At 36.4% G+C, this 20,932-nt stretch overlaps 4 protein-coding genes and 1 long non-coding RNA gene across 13 annotated transcripts in view; 3 read left to right on the top strand and 2 right to left on the bottom strand.

Moving 5' to 3' along the window:
* Window positions 1–324: 324 nt before the first annotated feature.
* Window positions 325–4,839, bottom strand: LOC117605035 (uncharacterized). Its single transcript, XR_004581561.2, has 3 exons — window positions 4,653–4,839; window positions 540–4,570; window positions 325–462 (listed from the first exon to the last, which is right to left on the bottom strand). It is a non-coding gene; the product is annotated as an uncharacterized LOC117605035 (long non-coding RNA).
* On the top strand, window positions 1,350–4,142 carry LOC143305304 (calcium-independent phospholipase A2-gamma). Of its 2 annotated transcripts, XM_076688284.1 has the most exons (8): window positions 1,350–1,652; window positions 1,742–2,111; window positions 2,182–2,394; window positions 2,618–2,823; window positions 3,116–3,314; window positions 3,417–3,623; window positions 3,740–4,010; window positions 4,092–4,142. In XM_076688284.1, exons 1-7 carry the CDS (start codon window positions 1,350–1,352, stop codon window positions 3,991–3,993), a joined length of 1,752 nt encoding a protein of 583 aa, XP_076544399.1. In that variant the 3' UTR covers window positions 3,994–4,010; window positions 4,092–4,142. The 2 variants fall into 2 exon arrangements, with proteins under 2 accessions (XP_076544399.1, XP_076544398.1); XM_076688283.1 differs by having other exon boundaries at window positions 3,740–4,142.
* On the top strand, window positions 4,839–5,741 carry RpL29 (ribosomal protein L29). Of its 2 annotated transcripts, none has more exons than XM_034325812.2 (4): window positions 4,839–4,958; window positions 5,203–5,257; window positions 5,365–5,429; window positions 5,567–5,741. In XM_034325812.2, the coding sequence occupies exons 2-4, from the start codon at window positions 5,221–5,223 to the stop codon at window positions 5,690–5,692; spliced, it is 228 nt and encodes a 75-aa protein (XP_034181703.1). In that variant the 5' UTR covers window positions 4,839–4,958; window positions 5,203–5,220; the 3' UTR covers window positions 5,693–5,741. The 2 variants fall into 2 exon arrangements, with proteins under 2 accessions (XP_034181703.1, XP_034181704.1); XM_034325813.2 differs by having other exon boundaries at window positions 4,859–4,948.
* Window positions 5,742–5,850: 109 nt separating this feature from the next.
* Pmvk (Phosphomevalonate kinase) lies at window positions 5,851–7,050 on the top strand. Its single transcript, XM_034325810.2, has 4 exons — window positions 5,851–6,209; window positions 6,329–6,534; window positions 6,601–6,750; window positions 6,838–7,050. Exons 1-4 carry the CDS (start codon window positions 6,076–6,078, stop codon window positions 6,957–6,959), a joined length of 612 nt encoding a protein of 203 aa, XP_034181701.1. The 5' UTR covers window positions 5,851–6,075; the 3' UTR covers window positions 6,960–7,050.
* Window positions 7,051–7,216: 166 nt separating this feature from the next.
* LOC117605030 (disintegrin and metalloproteinase domain-containing protein 10) overlaps window positions 7,217–20,932 on the bottom strand; it is a 142,904-nt gene continuing 129,188 nt past the window's right edge. For 5 of the 7 annotated variants that reach the window (XM_034325804.2, XM_034325806.2, XM_076688280.1 and 2 more), the window contains 5 exons: window positions 13,585–13,752; window positions 11,955–12,082; window positions 11,553–11,667; window positions 11,187–11,321; window positions 7,217–10,079 (listed from right to left, as the gene is read on the bottom strand). In XM_034325804.2, coding sequence (XP_034181695.1) covers window positions 9,366–10,079; window positions 11,187–11,321; window positions 11,553–11,667; window positions 11,955–12,082; window positions 13,585–13,752 — 1,260 coding nt within the window. In that variant the 3' untranslated portion in view covers window positions 7,217–9,365. Of the gene's footprint in view, window positions 10,080–11,186; window positions 11,347–11,552; window positions 11,668–11,954; window positions 12,083–13,584; window positions 13,753–20,932 lie in introns of all 7 variants that reach the window. The other 2 variants (XM_034325809.2, XM_076688282.1) reach the window with 2 other exon arrangements.

Genomic DNA, 20,932 nt, shown 5'->3' with positions numbered 1-20,932 from the left:
TTTGGTATCGATACGTATCGATATACATACATCAATTAGGAATGGTATCGATACGTATAATTAAATTAGAACTGAAGTTCAGTAAAAAATTCACTATATGTTTCCATGAATAAAAAAAGAATTTGTAATAAAATATTACTGCTTTATTTTCCCACATCCCATCTTTCAATATATATATATATTACGATATACATATGGAACATTCAACTTTTATTCATTTATATAATACCTTTCATTTATTAACTGCACCTTACATTCTAATAAACACTATTCTCTAATAAACAAAATTCCGTGGTTCAAGGTATAGGTAGCGAAATGACTGATGAAGAGGGTATTTTTTTCATAAATATATTAATCCAATTTCAGACACGCTGATATCCTTACTTATCCGCTATCCCCTGTTACTTCCTTCTCTCTCTGATCATCCTATGTAACCCAACCTTTCTTGCGGTAGCTATACTCCTATCCAACCAAACAAACGACGTTAGTACATATTTCATATCGGTTGCAGGGAAGAGTCAATATGGCGTCGTACTGACCTGTCAAAGTACGCCAAGTACACACATTTTTATGTACTCGTATCTTTTAAACTACTGGTTTCCTAAACTGTTAACTTGCATTTTCGGACTTTTCAGGTCAAAAACTACAAGATTTGATAATTTTTAACCAAAAATTTGTGGGCCCATGAGACAAAGTTTAACCAGTTTGCGTTGAATCAATCTTCGTGGATTATCTGTTGCCTTTCTTCGTACCGTACAAAATATAGCGCTTGCATCGTGCATCAAATGTACATACATAGTGCTTTATGAAACGTATTGTGTATCATATGTATAATGGCATAGTAGTAATTCTGTACGTTATTTAAATGCGCGTACAGAGTACGTGGAACTTGCAACCAAATTAATAATAGTTCTCCTTACCAAATAAGTGTCTTGCTTCTCGAAAAAGCATCTTTAAATATAGCTCTTGGTAGATTTTTCGACATTATGCGCATCAGCTGATTTTGACAGCCGCATCACATCCGATATCTTTACGAGTTTCACTACAAGACTTTTGTAACTGTTTTATTCACTTTGTGAGCAACTAGCGATAAAAATACCTTATCCTGAGGTAATTACTTACAAATAACATTTAATTATTTTCATTCCTGTAGGTTATCTGTGTTCTATTAATGCTGTCGTATGTTCTATTCCATTCTATTGCTATTCTGATACAGAGTTAAATGTATGATGTAATTTTTTTTTTATTACAGACGATTTACGAATGGTGATCGAGATAAGAATCACGGTGAAAAAGTCTACGATAATAGATTGCTTAATAGTATAAATATTATTCTGTGGAATAGTAAAATGTCTATGCAGAGTCATTCAAAAATTTTAACACAATTGAAGGATTATTTCAATAAATCTGGTTATAATAAAAATTTACAAATAATTCTATTCAAGGATTGGCTTGATTTCTTGCAAAAAGTGACATATTCACAAATTAATGCTCTGAAAAGATTCTCGCCAACTGAACTGTCGAAGATTACGCACGACGATAAAGCGTTAAGTTCTGATCAGTCCGGTAACAACAAAACGTCTACTGAGAAGATTACATTAGAGTCTGGAAAAGGTGAAACATTATCGGCTGATTTTATTAAACATGAGAAAGTATGTTGTGTGTTTCGAGTAGTATATGAAAAGTATGTATAACGTATAAAAATGTGATTCTTTATTCATTCTTTTCATGATTGTTATAGCAAATTTACAAGGAAACAACGAGTAACGGCAAAGTGCCAACTGACACGAAAACTCATGCTTTCTTTCAAGCTTTTGATATGTTAATATTTAAACTAACTGTTAAAAGTAAAGCAACAAAGTTGATTGTTCAACCAAAGTGGAAGATAAATGTTCAGAAAAATATACCAATGCATAGTATTGCATCTAGAACACGTCATATTTTAAACAGTATTGTAAGTGCCGAATCCAATGCTTCGCGCTGGAGAAGAATTGAAGACTTTTTATTACACATTGATCAATATCCTGAAGCGAGGCATTACGCTATAAAAGAAGGTGCAATTCAAGTGTTGTTAAACATTCGCCATCGAACTAAACATGAAGAAATAATGGGTATGATGCGATATTAAATCATTATCCTATTCAATTGAATCTTGTTAATTCAAAGATACAAATTTTACAGCATCTGTTCGAGAAGCGTTAGCAGTATTAGGTTATACCGATCCACTGCCTGGTAAAGGTATTAGAATTCTTTCTATTGATGGAGGCGGTATGCGTGGTGTATTAGTCATAGAAATGTTGAAGAAACTTGAGGAGTTAACAGGCAAGAAAACGTACGAGATGTTTGATTATATATGTGGTGTGAGTACAGGAGCAATTCTTGCAGTTATTTTAGGTATGTACATATTTCTTAGTAGTTTATAATTATATTATTACCTAAGATCTGCCTATTTGCCATTATTATTATTTTTTTCATTTAAATACCTAACGCATTGGCGTATAAAAGTCGTATTCGTTTAACGCAAAATTTGTTATATTTTATATTACAGTGTAATTGTCCGAATAATTTCATATTTTATGTCTATATGTTTATCTCTAAACGATGAAATTTTGTTTAGGACATAAACGAAAATCATTAAACGAAATATCGGAATTATACAAGGAATTAAGCGCTAAAGTATTCACTCAAAGTGCTATAAAAGGTACAAGTAATTTAGTATGGAGCCATGGATATTATGATACCGCACTGTGGGAGAAATTATTGCAAGAACATTTGGGAGATAAAACCCTTATAAAAACTGTACGTGATCCAACTGTTCCAAAGGTACATACATATACCGTACTTCACCACAGTTCATAACTGCGAAAAGACCACTTTTCGTTCTTTCGTGCGCATCTTCGCTCTGATTGGCGAGACTCCCGAACGAAGTAGAAAGCGATTAGCAGAGAGCTCGCTGCGTTCCCCCACCATCTTCCAACCTGCGCGTCGCAGTTATGGACTCGGGTGAACTGCGGTATACATATCAAATTATGCTTAGCGAACGAGTTTTACGTAGTTTCTTACAAATATCGAAGATAAAAAATTTGTTAAATTATACATGACAAGTATTCTTTAGTTTTCAGCTATATCAGCTATAGTAAATCATGCGCGTGTAATGGGTTATGTATTCAGAAATTATACTTTGCCATATAAAGTGGAAAGTCAATACATAGGATCTCACAAACACAAATTGTGGGAAGCTGTAAGAGCGTCTGCGGCAGCGCCTAGTTATTTCGAAGAGTTTAAACACGGTGAATACCTTCATCAAGATGGAGGTAAAAATGATCGTTTTCGTAAAATAAAAAGAATATGAAAACAAAGCAGATACTTTATACGAGTGAAAAACGTATTGAAATATTTGACTTCCGATTACACAGGTATACTCGTAAATAATCCATGCGCTGTCGCTTTACACGAAGCCAAACAATTATGGCCAAATAATCCAATTCAGTGTGTTGTGTCATTTGGAACTGGACGAACGCCAAATCGAATTTATGAAAACAATAATGACTCTCCGAATGTTGTGATTTCAAGTTGGAAAGATAAATTTTATAAAATTTTAGATAGCGCAACTGATACGGAAGGTAACGTTTTACAATATACATACTGTAACAAAAAAAATAAAAAATAAAATAAAAAAATCCGAATGGATTGAATTAATCCTAAGTTTTATAATACCAACAATTATTTTATTATACAGCTGTACACACGATGCTTAACGATTTGTTACCGGAACACGTTTATTTTCGGTTTAATCCGTACTTGACCGAAATGTTGTCGATGGTAGAAATACGTCCTGAAAAGATTAGTCAGTTAGAACAAGATGCAAAGATGTACGTACGCAGAAACGAAGAAAAATTTCAGAAAGCTGCTAAGGTATTATCAGAAAAAAGACAAATTCAACAAAAAATTCTAGATTGGATTATATTACACAAACAAATCTATGGTTTATAAATCATAGTATTTCGTAGGTAACTACGCATTTCGTAACTTAATGATATAATATGTATATTAAAAAATGATGTATGTAAATATTAAACGTAAATGTGAAGCATTGATGTGTCCACAGAAAAGTACACGTACAATTAAGATGGATTCATCTGCGGATGCAGAACTTAATTTAAAATACATACTATCTTCTTTTTACGGCATGTTTTCGAATGAAAACGTTAAAAAAAAAGTATTATGTAATTATTTCGTGTTCCTGTAGTTTAATTTTTATGGATTATGGTTGTTCAAAGGACAATTTATAACATGCATTCAGTCCATGAGGTTTATGTTAACATCGGCATTTTGATTAAATCCTACCAAAGAGATCGAATCGAACAGCCCGTTTGTCACAAACGGTTATTGTGAAATTTAAATAATTGACACATACTGTACATACATATGTATATTTTATGACGATTTTCTTGGTTAGTATGTCAACGCGCAGTTATGCGCTTTTATGTTTTTCGGCGTGAATAGAATTTCCAGGTGTAATTGCATAAAAGTGTGATTGTTATCTTAAACTTATGTAATACACAAATATCTATAATACAAATGATTATTATTTACTTTTTCGTTTTATTGGATTGCAACGTAAGTTTTAAGTGAGATCGCGTTTGACTTACTGTCGTAATCTGTGTCCACATTTTGCACCGAACAAATAGTTGCAAAAATAACATAAATGCGAATGATTAAAAATGTTTCGTTGCGAAATGGCGAGACCTTCCTTCCCGACGAAGACCGGTCGGCCCTGCTGGGCATTGTTCGGTATATTCGGCTATCAGCCGATACCTAAGCAAGTAAGTACTTACATATACATACATATACTGAAATAATAAAAGAGCATATGGCGCTGCAGTCTACATCCGTTTCTTCTTTCCTTTTTCATGTCTTCTTTCTTCGATTGTCGTGAGTAGTTGACGTAAGTAAAGGTATGTTGCAAAGTATCAATGTAATCTTTAAATAATCAATGCTATAGCGTTCCGGAATTATTCTTGAATATTAAACAAATTTATTCTGTCTTAGTTTCTCGTATTCTTTCTTCTCTTTTCCCTGTTTAATGAGTTTTTAAAGCAAATCAATTTCGTAACAAAACACTTAACCCCAAATATTATTATTTCTACGTTCAATTTAAATACATCATTTTGTAACTGATAATGCTTATTGTTGTTTTAGGCCGGTTAAAACGAGAAAATGGCAAAGTCTAAAAATCACACTAATCATAATCAGAGTAAGTATAAAATATTTTATATCAAGTTTTCTGTATTAAAATTTGAAATATAAAATTTAAAACTTAATTGTAATAATGTATTCAGATACGCTCTTTTTGGTTTACAGATCGCAAAGCTCACCGTAATGGTATCAAGAAACCTAAACGTTACAGACACGAATCCACACTAGGCGTATGTCTCTAATTTCTTCAGTTGAATTCGTATAATTTCGTTGCTATAACTGTAGTTTGGAATTATAGTAGAATAATATTATTATATGTTTAGCATACATATGTACGTACATTATTATATGTTGTGATATTTTTTAGATGGACCTGAAATTTCTAAGGAATCAACGTTTTGCAAAGAAACATAATTTGAAACCGAAAGAGCAAATGAAAAGAGCAGAGAAACGTAAGGCCTTGCGAGAGGCCAAACGTGAGGGTACAAAATAAATCTTTTTGTATGTAAACAAATTTGTTATAATAAAAGTTAAGAAACAAGTTTCTTCCGTTCTGATTTAACGATATTTTCTTTAACGTTATTATTTTGCTTGACGCTGTTATATTTTAAAGTCTGAATATTTAAAGATCGTAAAGTAAGAAATTCTTTTATAGTGGTGAGCTAAAATGAAATTAAATCCAGTCGCAATTATAAAAAAATTTAATGTTGTATTGAAACGCGTATCTAAATGATTTAATTAAAGAACGTATACATGTATTAATTTAGCTGGTCTCGAATCGTACGTTGATACGTCCACACAGGATATTTAAATGTCGTATGTAGGTATTATATAAATACATAAATATGTATGTATGTATAATATATGTAGTATGAAATGGCGGCTGGTCATGTTACCGAAGATCACGCTACAAAAATCGTGGAAAATATTTTGAAACCACGAACGATTTTATTATTTAGTGGTAAACGAAAATGTGGCAAAGATTATATCGCAAACGCTGTACAGGAAAGGTAATAAACCCTTCACGATAGTACGGGGAATGTAGTTATTTGCGGTGATTGTGATAATGACGATTATAATGAAACTTTAATCTATTATGACTATCGATATATTTTTTCTTTTTTGTCAGAATTGGTCCTGATAATAGCGTTGTTATAAAATTATCAGGACCAATTAAATTGCACTGGGCTAAATCATTAGGTCTTGATCTTGATCGACTCATGGGCGATGGAAAATATAAAGAAAATTATCGTTTTAAAATGGCAAAGTGGGGAGAAAGTATCAGAAACCAAGATTATGGCTACTTTTGTCGCGCAGCTATAAACATGTATAATGGTAGATAATTGTTTTTTATACAAGAAATAATATTGTATCTCTCTTTTACACAAACTTTTTTTATAGCTTATAGTAAGTCAATATGGATAATAAGTGATGTACGCAGAAAAACTGATGTACAATGGTTTCTAGAGAATTTTAAAGAAGTCTGCAAAACAATTTGTATCACTTCAGATGAAGCGGTTAGGGAGAAACGGGGATGGATTTTTACTCCAGGTATACTAACAAGACAAAATGTTACACGAACTGACATTGTGTTCTTTCAATTCTTATGGTACATGCGTGTCAATACATGTTATACAGGTATCGATGATTCAGAAACTGAGTGCAACTTGGATGATGTAGACACGTGGGATTTAAAGGTAACAAATAACGATGACGACATAGAATCTATATTACAAAACATATTACAACTCATTAGGTAGCAAAGTATAATACATTGTACATATAAAATAAGGGTGACTGTTGCATTACATACATAATGTATTCCTCTTTGTATGAAACATTTTTTATTTTGTTATTTAAGTACCCGCAAAAATTAAAGATATAGAACTTGTAATTGAATTGAATAAACTGTAGGCATACAAATGAACAATTAAGACCATTGCACATAACCATATCATAAAACACGGTAGTAATACATATATGCCAACATAGATATAAATATGCTAAAATGCATGAAAATTACATCGTAAAAAACGTGCATTCGATTCTCAAAACACATGAATTTCTACACGATACAACACTAATAAATCCGTAAGTATGTATAAATATCCCAAAATACATAGTACTTAGTGACTACGACCTATCCATCATACCTCCTGCGAGGTACGATGAAACAAGCACGACTGTTATACCGACTGTTGTGTACTGCACATGCAGACCTAACCTCACCTTGGGATCTCAGGGGACCCTCGAGAATACGATATTGAGAGGTAACTAATGTGTTTTACTGTAAGTTTTATTTTTATAATTTATCGAAAATCAAACAGTTATTGAATGTTATATATACACTAATAAAAGTAAGTAGGTACTTAAATGTATGGGTATGGTATTATAATCTTGGTTTTGATGCCGAGATTGCTCGCATTTACTATCTAAGTAAGTAATACTTACTTGTTTCGTTCTTAAAATTACCGTTCCTAATCGTAGAGGGCGCAACTAAACGACTGGTATGAATTGTTTTAAGCTATATCGGTATTTCAGATCGTAAAACACAAAGTCCCACAAGATGATAGATATATGTAAGTAGCGTGCACCAATTACAAGAAGTTTCGCGGGATGGCACAGAGGCAATAGAACCCCCTACTTTTATACGAGCCTAAATAATAGATGTGACCGCTTTGACCAATCATGTGTCAGGACCGAAAGTACGTGTGATCTTAGTTAGAGTACGACCAATCGGATTGCGTTATTCTCATAGGACTTCTTATGATAGGTGGGCAGACTCATACAGCAGTATATTTTTTGAACGCCTGATCATGACAATTGTTTTTGTTTTTTAGTAGAGTGACGCTAATTCATTTTTATTTGAAATAATTATACATTGTATAATCGATAGGGTAGTTTTCAGCGAGATTTTAGTTGTTTTTGACCACATCAATAGTGTTGGACAATATGAAATTTGGTTTCTTTAATGATAGAATTTACAGAATTTTATGACCTGTTGGTCGTTATCACTATTTGTCGGATTTAATTTTATTACATTTCCTAATATATTACGTTTTCTAAATTAATTACATATAAACTTACCTTTCGTTATTATTCAGTACACATTCATTAACGAGAAGATATATCAATCAGAAGAATATTGGTAAGTATACGTTTTTTTTTTTTTTTTCAAATATATGTAAGTAAATATTGGAATGTAATTAAAACCATAGTTGCTGATGATACTAAATTATTAAGATATTTTTACTCAAATCGTAGAATCGTAGAATTTTAATGAAAAAAACATCATGTAACAAATATCCTAATTATCCGTTTAATATATTATTTAATAGAAAAATGTTTGGGCTTTGGATTTTGCATTTAAGAATGCAAAACAACAACTTAGTAGAACTAACAATAATTGTAAACGGAGAGAAAGGAAACCAGGGGAGCTGAAGTACATCAGTTGACTGGATGTTAGTAAACGAATGATAACGTCTGTTTTATTTTACAGTAACAATGAATCGCTTTTTATATACACGTCTACGATTTTAGCGCTGGACGATCATATTTTTTCCCCCCCCTCTACTTTTGGTCCGCTTCTACGCGAAGAGCTGTTTGAACTACACAAATTACAAGAATCCACTCCGGTTACGCAAACTGTCGGCCCTACGCGAACTTCTCACCCTTATTCTATAAACTAATCTACCATGATATCGTTTTACAAGATTCTGTGTACAATATTTACACACGGACTTTCGTCGCAAGTTCTCCTCAAACTTGACCGTTTTACCGTACAAACCACACCGTGGGGACCTTTACGATTGTTCAAATCAAAGTAAAAGCTTCCGTCGAGTGTTAGAATAATCTGTTTTCTTTATAGTATCTCAATTAATATTTGTTACGTTAGTTTCAAGTTAAAGAAGAATTTTGGTAGCCAACTTGAACCGTTTGTGTGCTATGGACGTTCGCGATGAAATATGAATTTTAGATTAATATACATTTGACGAATTTTCTTAGCTTATAATTTGAAGTTGGGAAAAAATAATCAGTGAGTTGAAAAGGTTAAAATTTCAAGGATTAAGAAGACAACTTACAATCAATATTTCCACGGAATGGTTCGCATAAATACATTCCAATCGATCATGAGCCCATAAGTTTAATCACAGATTCCTTCGAAACTAACTGTCAGCTAATAGCACAGTTAAATCAGATGTCTGAACCCTCGTTTCCAAAGTGTCACCAGGAGTGTCCGGTGTGTCAGGCATCACCAGAGGTTCCGTTTGGTACCTGTCCACATTTCTACACGGATTTACGATCGTCTTCGTCGTGTTGCACAATTTATCAACTTGCACGCTTTTCCTCCAAGTCTGTCCACTCATCGATTTACCGTTGTTCAATTTTCTTCGTCCCAAAGAGGAACTTGTACCACGATTACCAACCAACAATAAAGAGAATCGTCTCCAGCCATCGTTCTTACTCTTCGAGACGACGACCCTCGTCGTCCTTTTGACCGCAACTTTTTGTCTCACCGAAGTATCCTCAGCGTCGTTTTTCGTCATTTCATCGTTATTTTTGTACAGTTGTTCGACTTCGTTCGAGGATTGTTTCTCAGAACGAATACGAGACGAATCATTGACCAACAGTTGAGATATTCGCGATATGAATGAATCTCCTTGCGAAAACGCTTCCTTTTTACGTCTGGGAGACGCTATTATACTCTTCATCGTCTCCACCAGTCTTCTTTTTAGTCTGGAGATGTTCATGGATTGTATTTTTCGTAAGGAAGAAGATTCTTTCGATGGTTCGTCGTTCATATTGGATTGATTGTCCATGGTCGAAGAGATTTTTAAACGATTGTCGCGACGTTTCTTCACTAAACGCGTTACGAACATCTGTAACAGAGAAGGAATTTAATAAAATTAGACAATTAGCTGAAAATTGTTGCATTTTGGATAAGATTTTCGAGTACATCGAGTTGTATGTATGTACCCGATACTCGACTAATAAGTAAGTAGGTACATGCATCGCAAGGGGAGTAATTTGTACTTGTTTAGTATTTTAGTTGTTTTATAAGAAGCTATCTCCGGTCTCGCCTTAACAGCGCTTTCTCGAGGAAAAGTTTTATGGTTACATTATCTTTCGTGCAGCTACCAGGGGATACGGTTTATAATATAATTTCTGGCAGCGTCGTGTTACTGTCACCACTCTAATCCTATCTCCGGATGAATTTCCGGCTGCTTTGGCCAACTTCCGTGCTGCGACGCCGCCAACTTGCGTGAAATCGAATTTACAATATATCTTGAGCGACATCATCCCGCACTTAATTGCAATTCCCTAATACGATTGCATCTTACTATCAACGGTTGCGATCACAGGTAAATCACATTTTTTCCTGACTTTATCCTGACTTTGATCAAACAGACAACGCAGAGATGAAAGGATAGGATTTAAAAATTATATTGCCAAAAATATAAACCCTTATGGAATCCATTTGTATTGAGCTGAAATTGAAATTGAGCTAAAATTAAACGAAAAATACAGAAATCGGCAAAATATTTCGCGGTATTTACCAGTGGGACAAAACAAAGCGAATGGAGTGGAATTGTAACCTATTTTTTTTTTTTTTTCACGCAATATTTGCAATACTTTCTATTTTTATTCGGCGACAGTTGAAACATGCAACTGTTACTGGCGTGTCTTTTATGCATCTGTGCAATTTTCATTAATTGACAAGTCGGATAATTGGGTTTAAACGGATATTCGATATGTCTCAATGCTGTTTTTGTGCCGACCGTTCCAGCTACATCGTTTTGTTTCGTTTTGCTGTGAAAACGAATGGGGTTTAGTTTGAAGAATCATCGACTATTGAAAAGTTTGCCTAGAAATTGTCCAGCGAAACGGTTCTGCAAACCAAGTCTCAAGCGAGGTCCAAAAATTGTTTACTTAACTGTAATGTAAGGAAAAGGAGGGTACTGCCGGTCGGTGATATTTTTACTTACCAGAAGTAATAGTAAAATGAAAATAACGACGACAAGGAGGTACCAATGATCGACCAACCAGCGTTGAAAGCTCGCTAAGCTGGCATCCGATAGAAGAAGCCGTCTCAAAGTTGCCAGAGGTCCGCTGGGATCCACCTAAAGCCATCGTTATTTCTTTCGTCTTTTATAAAATGTGAATAGGATAAATATTAAAAATTAAAAATTTAATTGAAAACGTGACATTTTCAATCATTTTCAATCAAACATTTTATTGTAAAAAAAAGGATGGAATAATGAAACAGATGTCAATGAAGTTTGAAATTTCTTTTGGTTTCCTATTCAGTCGACGCGAACGTGAATTGCATTGCTTGGATATTAGAATATTACCTCACGACATCTCTGGAAGACGTCGCAATAGCCATTGTAATCGTTGCATGGCGTGCCTGGTTTCGACAGCATGTCAGGAATATCGTACGGCGCTGAATTCCATGCGAACGATGATCTGTAAACAGACGCGTTTCCTCCAATGACGTCTGGTTTATTTGATCCGTCTCTGATATGTACTCAAATATTTTCGACTTCCTAATTGTAAGTTCAAAGTACGAATCCATAGTAAACTCGCAAGATCAACGATAAGGTATGTATTATGTTACTTACAATCAGTTTTACAATTATTGTCGCAATTAGAAAAAGGAAGATTCTGTTGTTTTTGAATTGTTCATGGCAGTCGAACGATCAGTTTCTGCTTTAATTTCGCGACACACCAGCATATGAGATATAGTTTCTCACCGGCATGGTTGATCCTCTCCTGGCAATTTACAACACAGTTCGCAGCTTTTGGTAGGAGGATCCTCGGGCCCAGCGATGCACTGACAGGATTCCAGGCCGTAAGCCAGGCAAATGCTGCCGGTGCACTCCTGCAAGCAATGCGAGAACCCGATAATGTGTCAAGCAACGTGTGTAAACCTTTGAATACCAGGTAACTGATGATACCAGCATCATCAAAGATATTACCCTTATAACTCAAACATTCCTTCGCTTTACAAATAGAGCGACGATAAATAAAATGAAAAAAATCTGCTGTCACGCAGATTGGACTAGGATAAAATTTTCTTTACTTAGGTATTTCTTGTTTTTATATATTACGATTAAGCAAGCATTGTAGCTGAATATTTTCTTCGTTTTGTGATAAGGTGAGGTGAGGTGAGGTAAGATGAGATGAGATGAGATGAGATGAGATGAGATGAGGTGTGCTGTGCTGTGCTGTGCTGTGCTGTGCTGTGCTGTGCTGTGCTGTACTGTGCTGAGCTGTACTGTGCTGTACTATGGTGCCTTAAGAACAATCAAGTCGTTATTTGATAGTCGGTCGACGCGCGACGGCGCGAAAACGGTAAAGCAAATTGCAAAAGGCAGCCGACTGCCTCTGTTGTCTCGACTCGTTCCGTTACGTTATTCTACTTGCAGATTAGAAAGTTACTATTTTGGGAGTATCGATTCCTGACCACTGGTGCATACCGAGTCGAACTGTTGCGCGTGTGTAGTGTGTGGTTGAAACGCGTTTTCCGCTCGGCCGACCGTAATCGAATGTTTCTGCTTGCAAGTGGAGGGAGATAGCCTTGCTTGGCAATCCATTTCCTTTGTTGGTCACCTTCTGTTCCAGCGAAAGATGCAACGCTTGATTGTTTTTAGTTCTTACACGTTTAGGAAAGAAAAATTATAACCTTAGGATAATAGTGGTGATTCAATGATAATTCATTTTGCTCATTTTGTTTCTGCGATTCTATCATATTATATGATAGAAATCGTAACAGGTTGTACAGACGATATAAAGTTACTCTTTTCCAAATGAATATACGAGGAATTTATGAAAAATTTCCCTGAAAATTCCCTAAAGATTGGTGAAAGCTTTAGGAAAGTCGAACAAGTAATGTTGTAGACGCGTCTGGATACCTTCCGTTCAGTTCAGAGACGAATCCTTGGACTATGCAGATACGCGTTGCATTTGCCTACGCGGCGCGGTAGACTTTCCTTTTCTATCTCGCGCGTATAGCGTCTCGAGGGTAGATTTAAAACCGTGTATACATATAGTACGTAGAATCCTTAGAAGAATATTTATTCGCCGAAAAAATCTCGATCGCATGGTGGCTAAAACCGTTATTACCTACATGAGCCCTGTCAATTTCCTTTGAAACGTCATTCAAAGGGTAAATATAACATGAAAATAGAAGAATATGATTAACATTTGAAACATTAAAAAGCGTCTTAGAGAATCCGACAAGCAAATGGAGGTGACTACTTTTGTAAATTTTTAGCTCGTACATCAACGATGTTGCATGAATAGATGAGACACGATATAGAATTCGGTCGAGAGGGGGGTTGGAACAGAATGGAAGCGGGAAAACGTCGGGTATATACTCACCCCCATGTAACAGACGAACTCCTCGTTGCATATGGTCTTGTTAGGTTTGTTGATGGATGGTGGGCACTGGGGACCACGACCGTCGCAAAAGCTCGCGTCCCTGCACCCGTTGTCGTCCCTGCACTTATCGCCGTTGCGCAGAGTGCAACCGGATGTGCAGCAAGGGCCCTGCAACAACGCTGGATGAGTAACATCGCCCGTAGAGAATGCTATATGTATATATGTACATATATGTCCAGACGAAATCTATGTATACATATGTATATAATACATACACGCATTTGGTCATTTTTTAGCCGGCTTGATATACGATAGAGATATGTTTGAAACGATGCTCGTGTCCGTTTTGAAAGAGAACTGTTTTCTATTCTTCTATTGTTGCAAAAATCTAAAAGTTTTTGATTTTTTACCACGTTTACTTATTAATATTTTGAAATTAATATTATACCGCGACAGACGGTAATTTTCCAGCTGTGGGTTGCCTGCCTATTTTATAATTGCGTATCGAAAATTCATGATTCACGATCCTTCGGTCGCAATCCTGGCGCCGCGGTGCGTATGGTTGTTTTTTAAACAGACCGCAGCGAATTCAGCGAGTTCACAGCAGAGGTTATCGGTGGTGCTTTTGTTGCTCGTTAATTTATTTCGCCATGTGTCGATGATAATGCGCTGGTTGGAACGCGTTTCGTGTTGCTCTGTAAGGTATTGTGCGAAACTGGGCACAATATCCCGATTTTCTGGAGCAATTTTCACGACAGAACAATGGAAAACATTGTTGAGCAGAGAGAATTCGGCTCTATCAAGATTCCTTGCATTGTTTCTACTTTTTTTTTTTTTTTTTTTTTTTTTTTTTTGGTTCTTTTCTTAATTCTGAAACTTTGAAGGGTTAGTTTATTTTATTCCTTTTGTTCTAATTTTTACGGGAATATTTTCTTTTAAATACTCTCCCGCAAACACCATTTTTTTATTGTCCTTCTTTTAATTTTAAAATATGCAGAACGTGGAATGCAGTTACATACTTTTAGAACGATTCTCTAGATTTTGTTTCTGTCAAAATTGATCAAACTATCGTTTTCATTTGCTGCTATTTCGATTGAAAATCCATTTCCGAGAAGGTACACACCAAGAACAGGGATGGCAAGTTTCTGACTTTTGTTAAAGTGAACTGTGCAAATACCTTAAACAAACGATAAAAGAAAAAAAATATTTCAAGCAATATTCACTGTTGGATATAAATTGAAGCAGATTTCATAGAGACTATTGTAATAATAGTACTGGATGAATGAATGAATGAATCTATGTCCGATTGAAAGGACGATTTGTTTCGCGAGAAATCGTCGTCGTCGTCATCGTCCTCGTCGTCACCTCCAAAAAGAGGAAACGATTCTCGTCGGGCGACAATTTTCACTTTAATTAAATCCGACAACGAGTTCCATTTTGCAGTGGCACGAGACGGAGAAGAAAGAAGAGAAGGCAACAACGTTTAAGCGAGCCGAATGATTTTCGCTTAACGTGCAGATAAGAACGATCTACGGTTTGAATATCCGATAGAAGGATACTCGTGGGACCAGAAGTCGATGCTTGGGAAAATAAGGTTCGCTCGGTCTGATACGTTTTCCGGTTCAACGAATTGGCACGGAAAGCAACGGAAGAAATTCGATGCTGATGCAAGTGGATGTATTCTCGGTCTCGGTGCATATATCAGAAAATAAATAACCCGATGGAAAAGTGTATCCCGACTATGAGAATATTACTGGGGAACTGGAAATCTGGTCCTTCGAAACGTTTTCACTCATTCTGACCGTATCGACGCGACGCTTGAAGAAAAAAAGAGGACAAATTGTTTTAGAGAAAAAGAAAACAGTTTGGGGTTGTTAACCTCTTCAGGGATGAATACACTCCTTGATCTCTTCCGACACGTATGTATGTAGGTAAAAATATCTATGTATACCCCGCCGCGCCGATTCGAATAATATCCAGAGCGTATTGTGAGCAAACTATTTGCAGAAAATGTTCTTTACTCTTTACCATAAATAGAATTGATCGGTTAAGTAGGTAATAAGTAGGTAATAAGCAGTTATTTTCGAAGAAAAAGTTAAAGCTTTTTATAGTACCTACTTGGTCTTGACATTGAAAGATTATTTCTCTTATCCTACATAAGCCGAAATCTATGTCAACTTCGATCGAAATACAATTATTCTCAAAGAATTAACAATGTCGAATCTTGACTTTTTGTTCAAAGTCAAGAGGAAAGGTTGCTTTATTTCAACTCAACGATTAACGATTAACGATTTCAATCGGACGAGGATAAGACTTATCTTTGAACGGCCTCAATAAAGTTGGAATTTCCAAGAAGATTTAGGGGTTGCTTTAGTGTTCTAGTCACGACACCGATGTCAAGACTCTTACCTTTTATTTAGCCTTGCGTCTATCTCAGCTACTATTAGTTGGAGGCGATAAGATGTATTGCCAGGCACAACCTAGCTGACTTGTAATTTCGAAAAGATTGAGAGAGTTTGCTTAGCAATTTACGTTTTAAAAATTTATAACGACAGCGTGGAAGATTCCTTTATTCCAGCTTGGATTTTGTTGCTAATATTGTCCCAAATAAAAGACAAGTCTTATACGTATGAGAGAGATGCAATAAAAGACACTCTTGAATTTGAGAAAGCGTTCCTACCGCTTTCTCATTCGAATTTTTCTTTGCCAACCGTCTCGGTGGTTCCTTTGAGACAGAAAGGCAGAAACGGAGGCATCTATTGTCGATGTAAAGCCAGAATTTACTTGGCGTGCACATATACGCTTTGACCGACACAGGTTTGCAGGGCGAGCACGTAATAACGGAAACCGAACAACTCTCTCTCTCTCTTTGCCTCGAACCTTATGGCAGAAGTGAAAAGCCCGTCTCCCTTAGCGCCCTAGAACGTAATAACACGGCTTGAAACGAATCAATTTATCGAATTTCAATACTTGAATTGGAAGAATTCCTGGTGCTCGAAGGAGGCCACGACAATGGCGGGAAATCACGAAAGTCCGGATTCGAGTAATTGCCGCTGCGGATGTAGCGAAATGCCGCGGTTAACGAAGCGTACAATTATTCGAATCATGATGGAATTCGTTCATGGCTTGCCATGGAAATAGTTTCGTCACCGATGTCTCTTTTTAATAACTTTGATATTTACCATAAAAATAATAATTAGGTATACCTATTTCGTTTCTAGCTCCGGCTCTTTTTTTATTATACGTTAAACTAACGTCGAGTTGGAATAGTTTTGCTTATTTATAATATCAAACGATATGTACTATTGAAAATTTTAATACGTTATAAAACGGTTCAATAGGTCATAAAACAATGGTTTGAAAAAATTTCTCTTTCTGTCTCTTGCTGAACGTAATTCGATATAATTCAACGTATTGTCAATTAATTGCATTAATTTTCCTCTTCCGGGATTACTATGATTTCATCATGAATGTGTAGAATTATACATAGTACCCTACTCGTGTAGGTTTAATGAATGCACAAATATAAGAGCATCGAACGTGTAGAAACGATCCAGCTAGATACGTATGTATGATCTCCAGAGATTCGATTCTTCGAGCAACAGCGATAATACTTCCTTCCTTCGATAAAACGAAAACCTTCCCGTTCTATTTTCAGAGCAAACGAATACGTGCTCACAGCTGCATTTATATCTGCGTTTCAATCACGACACCTATACGTGTGGTTCATTTCCCTGCAGAACAACCCACGGGATTGCAATTCCTTATCCTAAATGTCGTCACGAAACGAACGCGATACCCGTGCTTTGTGTTCCGTATTCGCCACATCATATCATTCTGTTATCCCACAAACTTATTTTTTCGGCTTACGATGCGGCATGATATTTGAATAGGTAATAAAAGCATCGAAACGTGATTTTCTTTCTTATCTGTTGCAAACAAATTTAATTCCAGGTTTTCTGAAAACTTTTCTGAAAATAATACACAGACGACTGGTCACAAGTTCCGAATCTCCGCAAACATGTCTTCACCCTTCTGTCCCAAGTATCCCCTTATTTTCCTTTACTTTCGACTATTTATCTTTCTTCTTGTACCGTCGCGTCGCCGCGCCGGTTTTCTTTTCTCGCCAACAGTTTTCGCCTTCCGTATCTACTTTACCCAACCCTCGGCTCACTCTTTCCCTCATCAGTCTCGTTCCTGGACCTTCTTCGTTATCTTTTCCTTTCTCTCAATTTTTCTTTTTTCTTTTTTCTCAACATCCTTGTTCCTACCCTCTCGCTTACGCTTAATGTTCACAGCTTGCTCGTTTCGTCGTCCTTCCACGTTTTCTTTCTTCTCTCTTAACCGCTTGTTTATTGCTCTCGTCTCGATTCTCGAAGAGCTACGCCATTTGTCTACGTCTTCGCGTTTCAAGGAATTCGCGTGTTTTGCATCTTGCACTTTTCTCCCGCGATGCACCTCCTAATGCATCGACTTCCGCCGAGCAGTTCTCTTCTTCTCCCTTTTCTTTCTCGGAACGCTTTTATTCCTTCTTTATTTTTTTTTTCTTTTTTCTTTGCCGCATTCACATCCCCCACCGAGGATGTGAAGCTTTTGATCGAGCTCGTCGCGTCGAGTCGTTTCGTTTCGCGCCATGGTTTTTCTTTATTCGACGGAAAAGCAGTCAGTTCATCGCCGCTTGCGATTATAAAAAATACCCATCTTCTTCAAGGGATGCATTTGAGACGTTTCGTTTTTTGAATGATAGATTTTCATGTTTTCAAGGTGGCAGAAGATGAAGGTTCAGGGTACTTTTTCCTTTTAAACATACTTGATACGATATAAGTGGAAATTATTTACCAACAGTTGCTGCTTTATCATTTGTGTACCTATAATTAGCTACTATACAAGTTCATTGACTAAAACACAGTGAAAAGAAACCCTATTATAATGTAGAAAAAAGCTTTTAAATTGTTTTCCTTTGACAATTTCCTTTGAAAAAAGTAAACACCTGTCGAAACATAAAACAACCTGTTAGAGATACGAGCTCGTACCGAACACGCGTTTCTGTGCTCTTTCATTCGAATGACGAGTTAACTCATCTTTCCCAATTAACAGGTAAAATGTAAAGAACGACGACACTTTGTGAACGAGCAATTAGCTGCGATAAACTGGGCGCATGGAAAATTTCGAGGCCGTCTCTTTGAAGTTAATGTCGAAATTGCACGTAATACAGGGCGTCGCGTCGCGTCGAGCCTCGTCGCACCGGTGAATAGGTCGAAACGAAGCATTTTAAAATTACAGTCCATTCAGTTTCCGTGCGCATAATTAAAAGCATCAACGTACAGGAATAGGAGAAAACGCAGCGATTGCGATAGCGTAGTCGAACAATTCTATTTCCTTTTTATCTTTGGATGGAAGATTAAACTGATCCACTCTGTGAAAAACAGGAACAAGCATTTGCACGAACGAACGATACTAAATTAAAATCGAATATTCTTTTTCCTGCAATATAATAAGATTACCTAATTTCTTTTAAGTTGTTTTAAGTTGATTCCAATATGATTAATTAGAAGATCCATTTGCCGGGATAGTGCGAGAACTCGATGCACGTAGTGGGGACGACGAGTAACATTGAAAATTAAACTCATCCTCGGTAGTGTTTGCACCTCGTTGAGAATAAAAGGGGGTATCTGGAGAAACCTGAAGAGAGACTCTGAACATACCTGGAAACTAATTCTCTTCAGTTCGAGAGCTTCCTCCATGGTCGTCCGTGACCAGGAAGTTTCTCCAAGCACGAAGAAACGTACATGTAAGTACGAGATTCTACTTGGTAATAGGAACTGGCGAAAGAGCAAAGGTAACATCGTCTCGGAAAGATGCTCTCGTTTTCAGAGTGACTGTGGAGAAGCGTTATTTTCAAGGTCGTTCAGAATTGATTCGATAGGTTGAACAAAGTTGTTTCAACCTATTTGCTCTTGATAACACACTTTTCCTCTTCCTTTCTTTCTTCTTTTGAACAGTGAATTTCCCGGATTATTTACCTCTGCCTTTTGCTTTCCAACATTCCCACCCACCTTTCCCATACATTTCCCTACAATTTTTATTTTCCTACTTTTCTTTCTCTTACCGAGCAACGCGAATTTTCTTCTGCATTATTACCATTACTTGATCCATTATTCATTCTTTTTGGTATCGTAATTGCTCTTGTTTCCGTTTTGGAAAAATTTTAAAAGCGACTGATTTTTTTCCCAATGTTGGAAAAGGAAACTTTTATTTCCCGAGAATTTTGTGTCCCGAGAACAGTATCCGAGCCACGAGTTTCACCGTTTCCCGTTCGATTTCAAGCAGCGTGGCTTGGGGATTCTCCCGAAGGAACGTCAAAGTTTGCCGCTGCATAAATTATGGCCGTCTCGATTTCGACTGCGGAGGATTTCCTCCACTCATTATCGGTGCGGCTCGCCGTTTAATTATCCAACGCATGCTCCCGCAAGTTCTCTCGTTTGGGGAACAAACGAGCTGGATCGGTTGAATTAACGCGAGCTGCGAGCTCGATGCTAGCTACGGTAAGAGAGGAGGGGGTCCGGGTACCCTGTAACGGCACGTTTTGCGTTTAATTACTGCTTTAATACGTCATTAATAAACATCGATACGTCCCTGTTGCACGATACACGTCGTCGCGTTTATTATTTGGCGACCTCGCACTAGGGAGGAATCGACTAGCCGCTACCACGATCCAGTTAATTTTATTCACTTTCGATTAAGAAAGGTTTTAAGAAAAGTACAGAAAGGTACAGAAAGGTACAGAAAGGTACAGAAAGGTACAGAAAGGTAATGATAATATTGGTTCTGATACATAATTAGGAGGCGTCTCAGTTTACTATTCGGGTATAGCTTTGGCTGGTATTATTTCATTAAAATGATACCCTTTATTATGTATGTAGGTATAGATAAATTAACGTTTCGATAGTAAGTAATGAAAGATTGTGTATTATGTAATATATGTAGTTTAAGCAGTGGGCGATGCTGAGAAACATCTCTGTTCGCAATTGAAATACCGCTTGTCTCGGAAATGATATTTCCAACATCCCTGCGGGAGATCGATATTGCATATTCGTATTCCGTTTCGTGGGACATTATCCTTTCAAGATATTCAATACGAGTTCATAACATATTCAGCATGTAGCTTTTGCTGGAATGAAAATGAGTCCCCGTCAAAATTTCAAAGAACTTTTGAAGGGCTGCATTTGCTATTTCCCTTGAAAAACATTTCTCTCTCCCCAAGAGATTTTTCGAAAATTTGAAATCTCTGTTACCACGATGGCTTCAATATTCGAACACGAATATAACTTGAAACTTTATTTCCATT

Source organism: Osmia lignaria, chromosome 5, assembly GCF_051020975.1.
Source record: "Osmia lignaria lignaria isolate PbOS001 chromosome 5, iyOsmLign1, whole genome shotgun sequence".
In the NCBI taxonomy this organism is placed as follows: domain Eukaryota; kingdom Metazoa; phylum Arthropoda; class Insecta; order Hymenoptera; family Megachilidae; genus Osmia; species Osmia lignaria.
Note: the sequence above shows the minus strand (reverse complement) of the source record. Positions and strands in the feature narration are given on the sequence as shown.

Bases quoted from the DNA above. Each gene is read 5' to 3' on its own strand.
- LOC143305304 (XM_076688284.1), top strand. From the start codon at position 1,350: ATGTCTATGCAGAGTCATTCAAAAATTTTAACACAATTGAAGGATTAT. The intron at 1,653-1,741 runs GTATGTTGTGTG...TGATTGTTATAG, and splicing joins ATTTTATTAAACATGAGAAA to CAAATTTACAAGGAAACAAC. The intron at 2,112-2,181 runs GTATGATGCGAT...CAAATTTTACAG, and splicing joins TAAACATGAAGAAATAATGG to CATCTGTTCGAGAAGCGTTA.
- RpL29 (XM_034325812.2), top strand. From the start codon at position 5,221: ATGGCAAAGTCTAAAAATCACACTAATCATAATCAGA. The intron at 5,258-5,364 runs GTAAGTATAAAA...TTTGGTTTACAG, and splicing joins TCACACTAATCATAATCAGA to ATCGCAAAGCTCACCGTAAT. The intron at 5,430-5,566 runs GTATGTCTCTAA...GATATTTTTTAG, and splicing joins GACACGAATCCACACTAGGC to ATGGACCTGAAATTTCTAAG.
- Pmvk (XM_034325810.2), top strand. From the start codon at position 6,076: ATGGCGGCTGGTCATGTTACCGAAGATCACGCTACAAAAATCGTGGAA. The intron at 6,210-6,328 runs GTAATAAACCCT...CTTTTTTGTCAG, and splicing joins GCAAACGCTGTACAGGAAAG to AATTGGTCCTGATAATAGCG. The intron at 6,751-6,837 runs GTATACTAACAA...CATGTTATACAG, and splicing joins GGGATGGATTTTTACTCCAG to GTATCGATGATTCAGAAACT.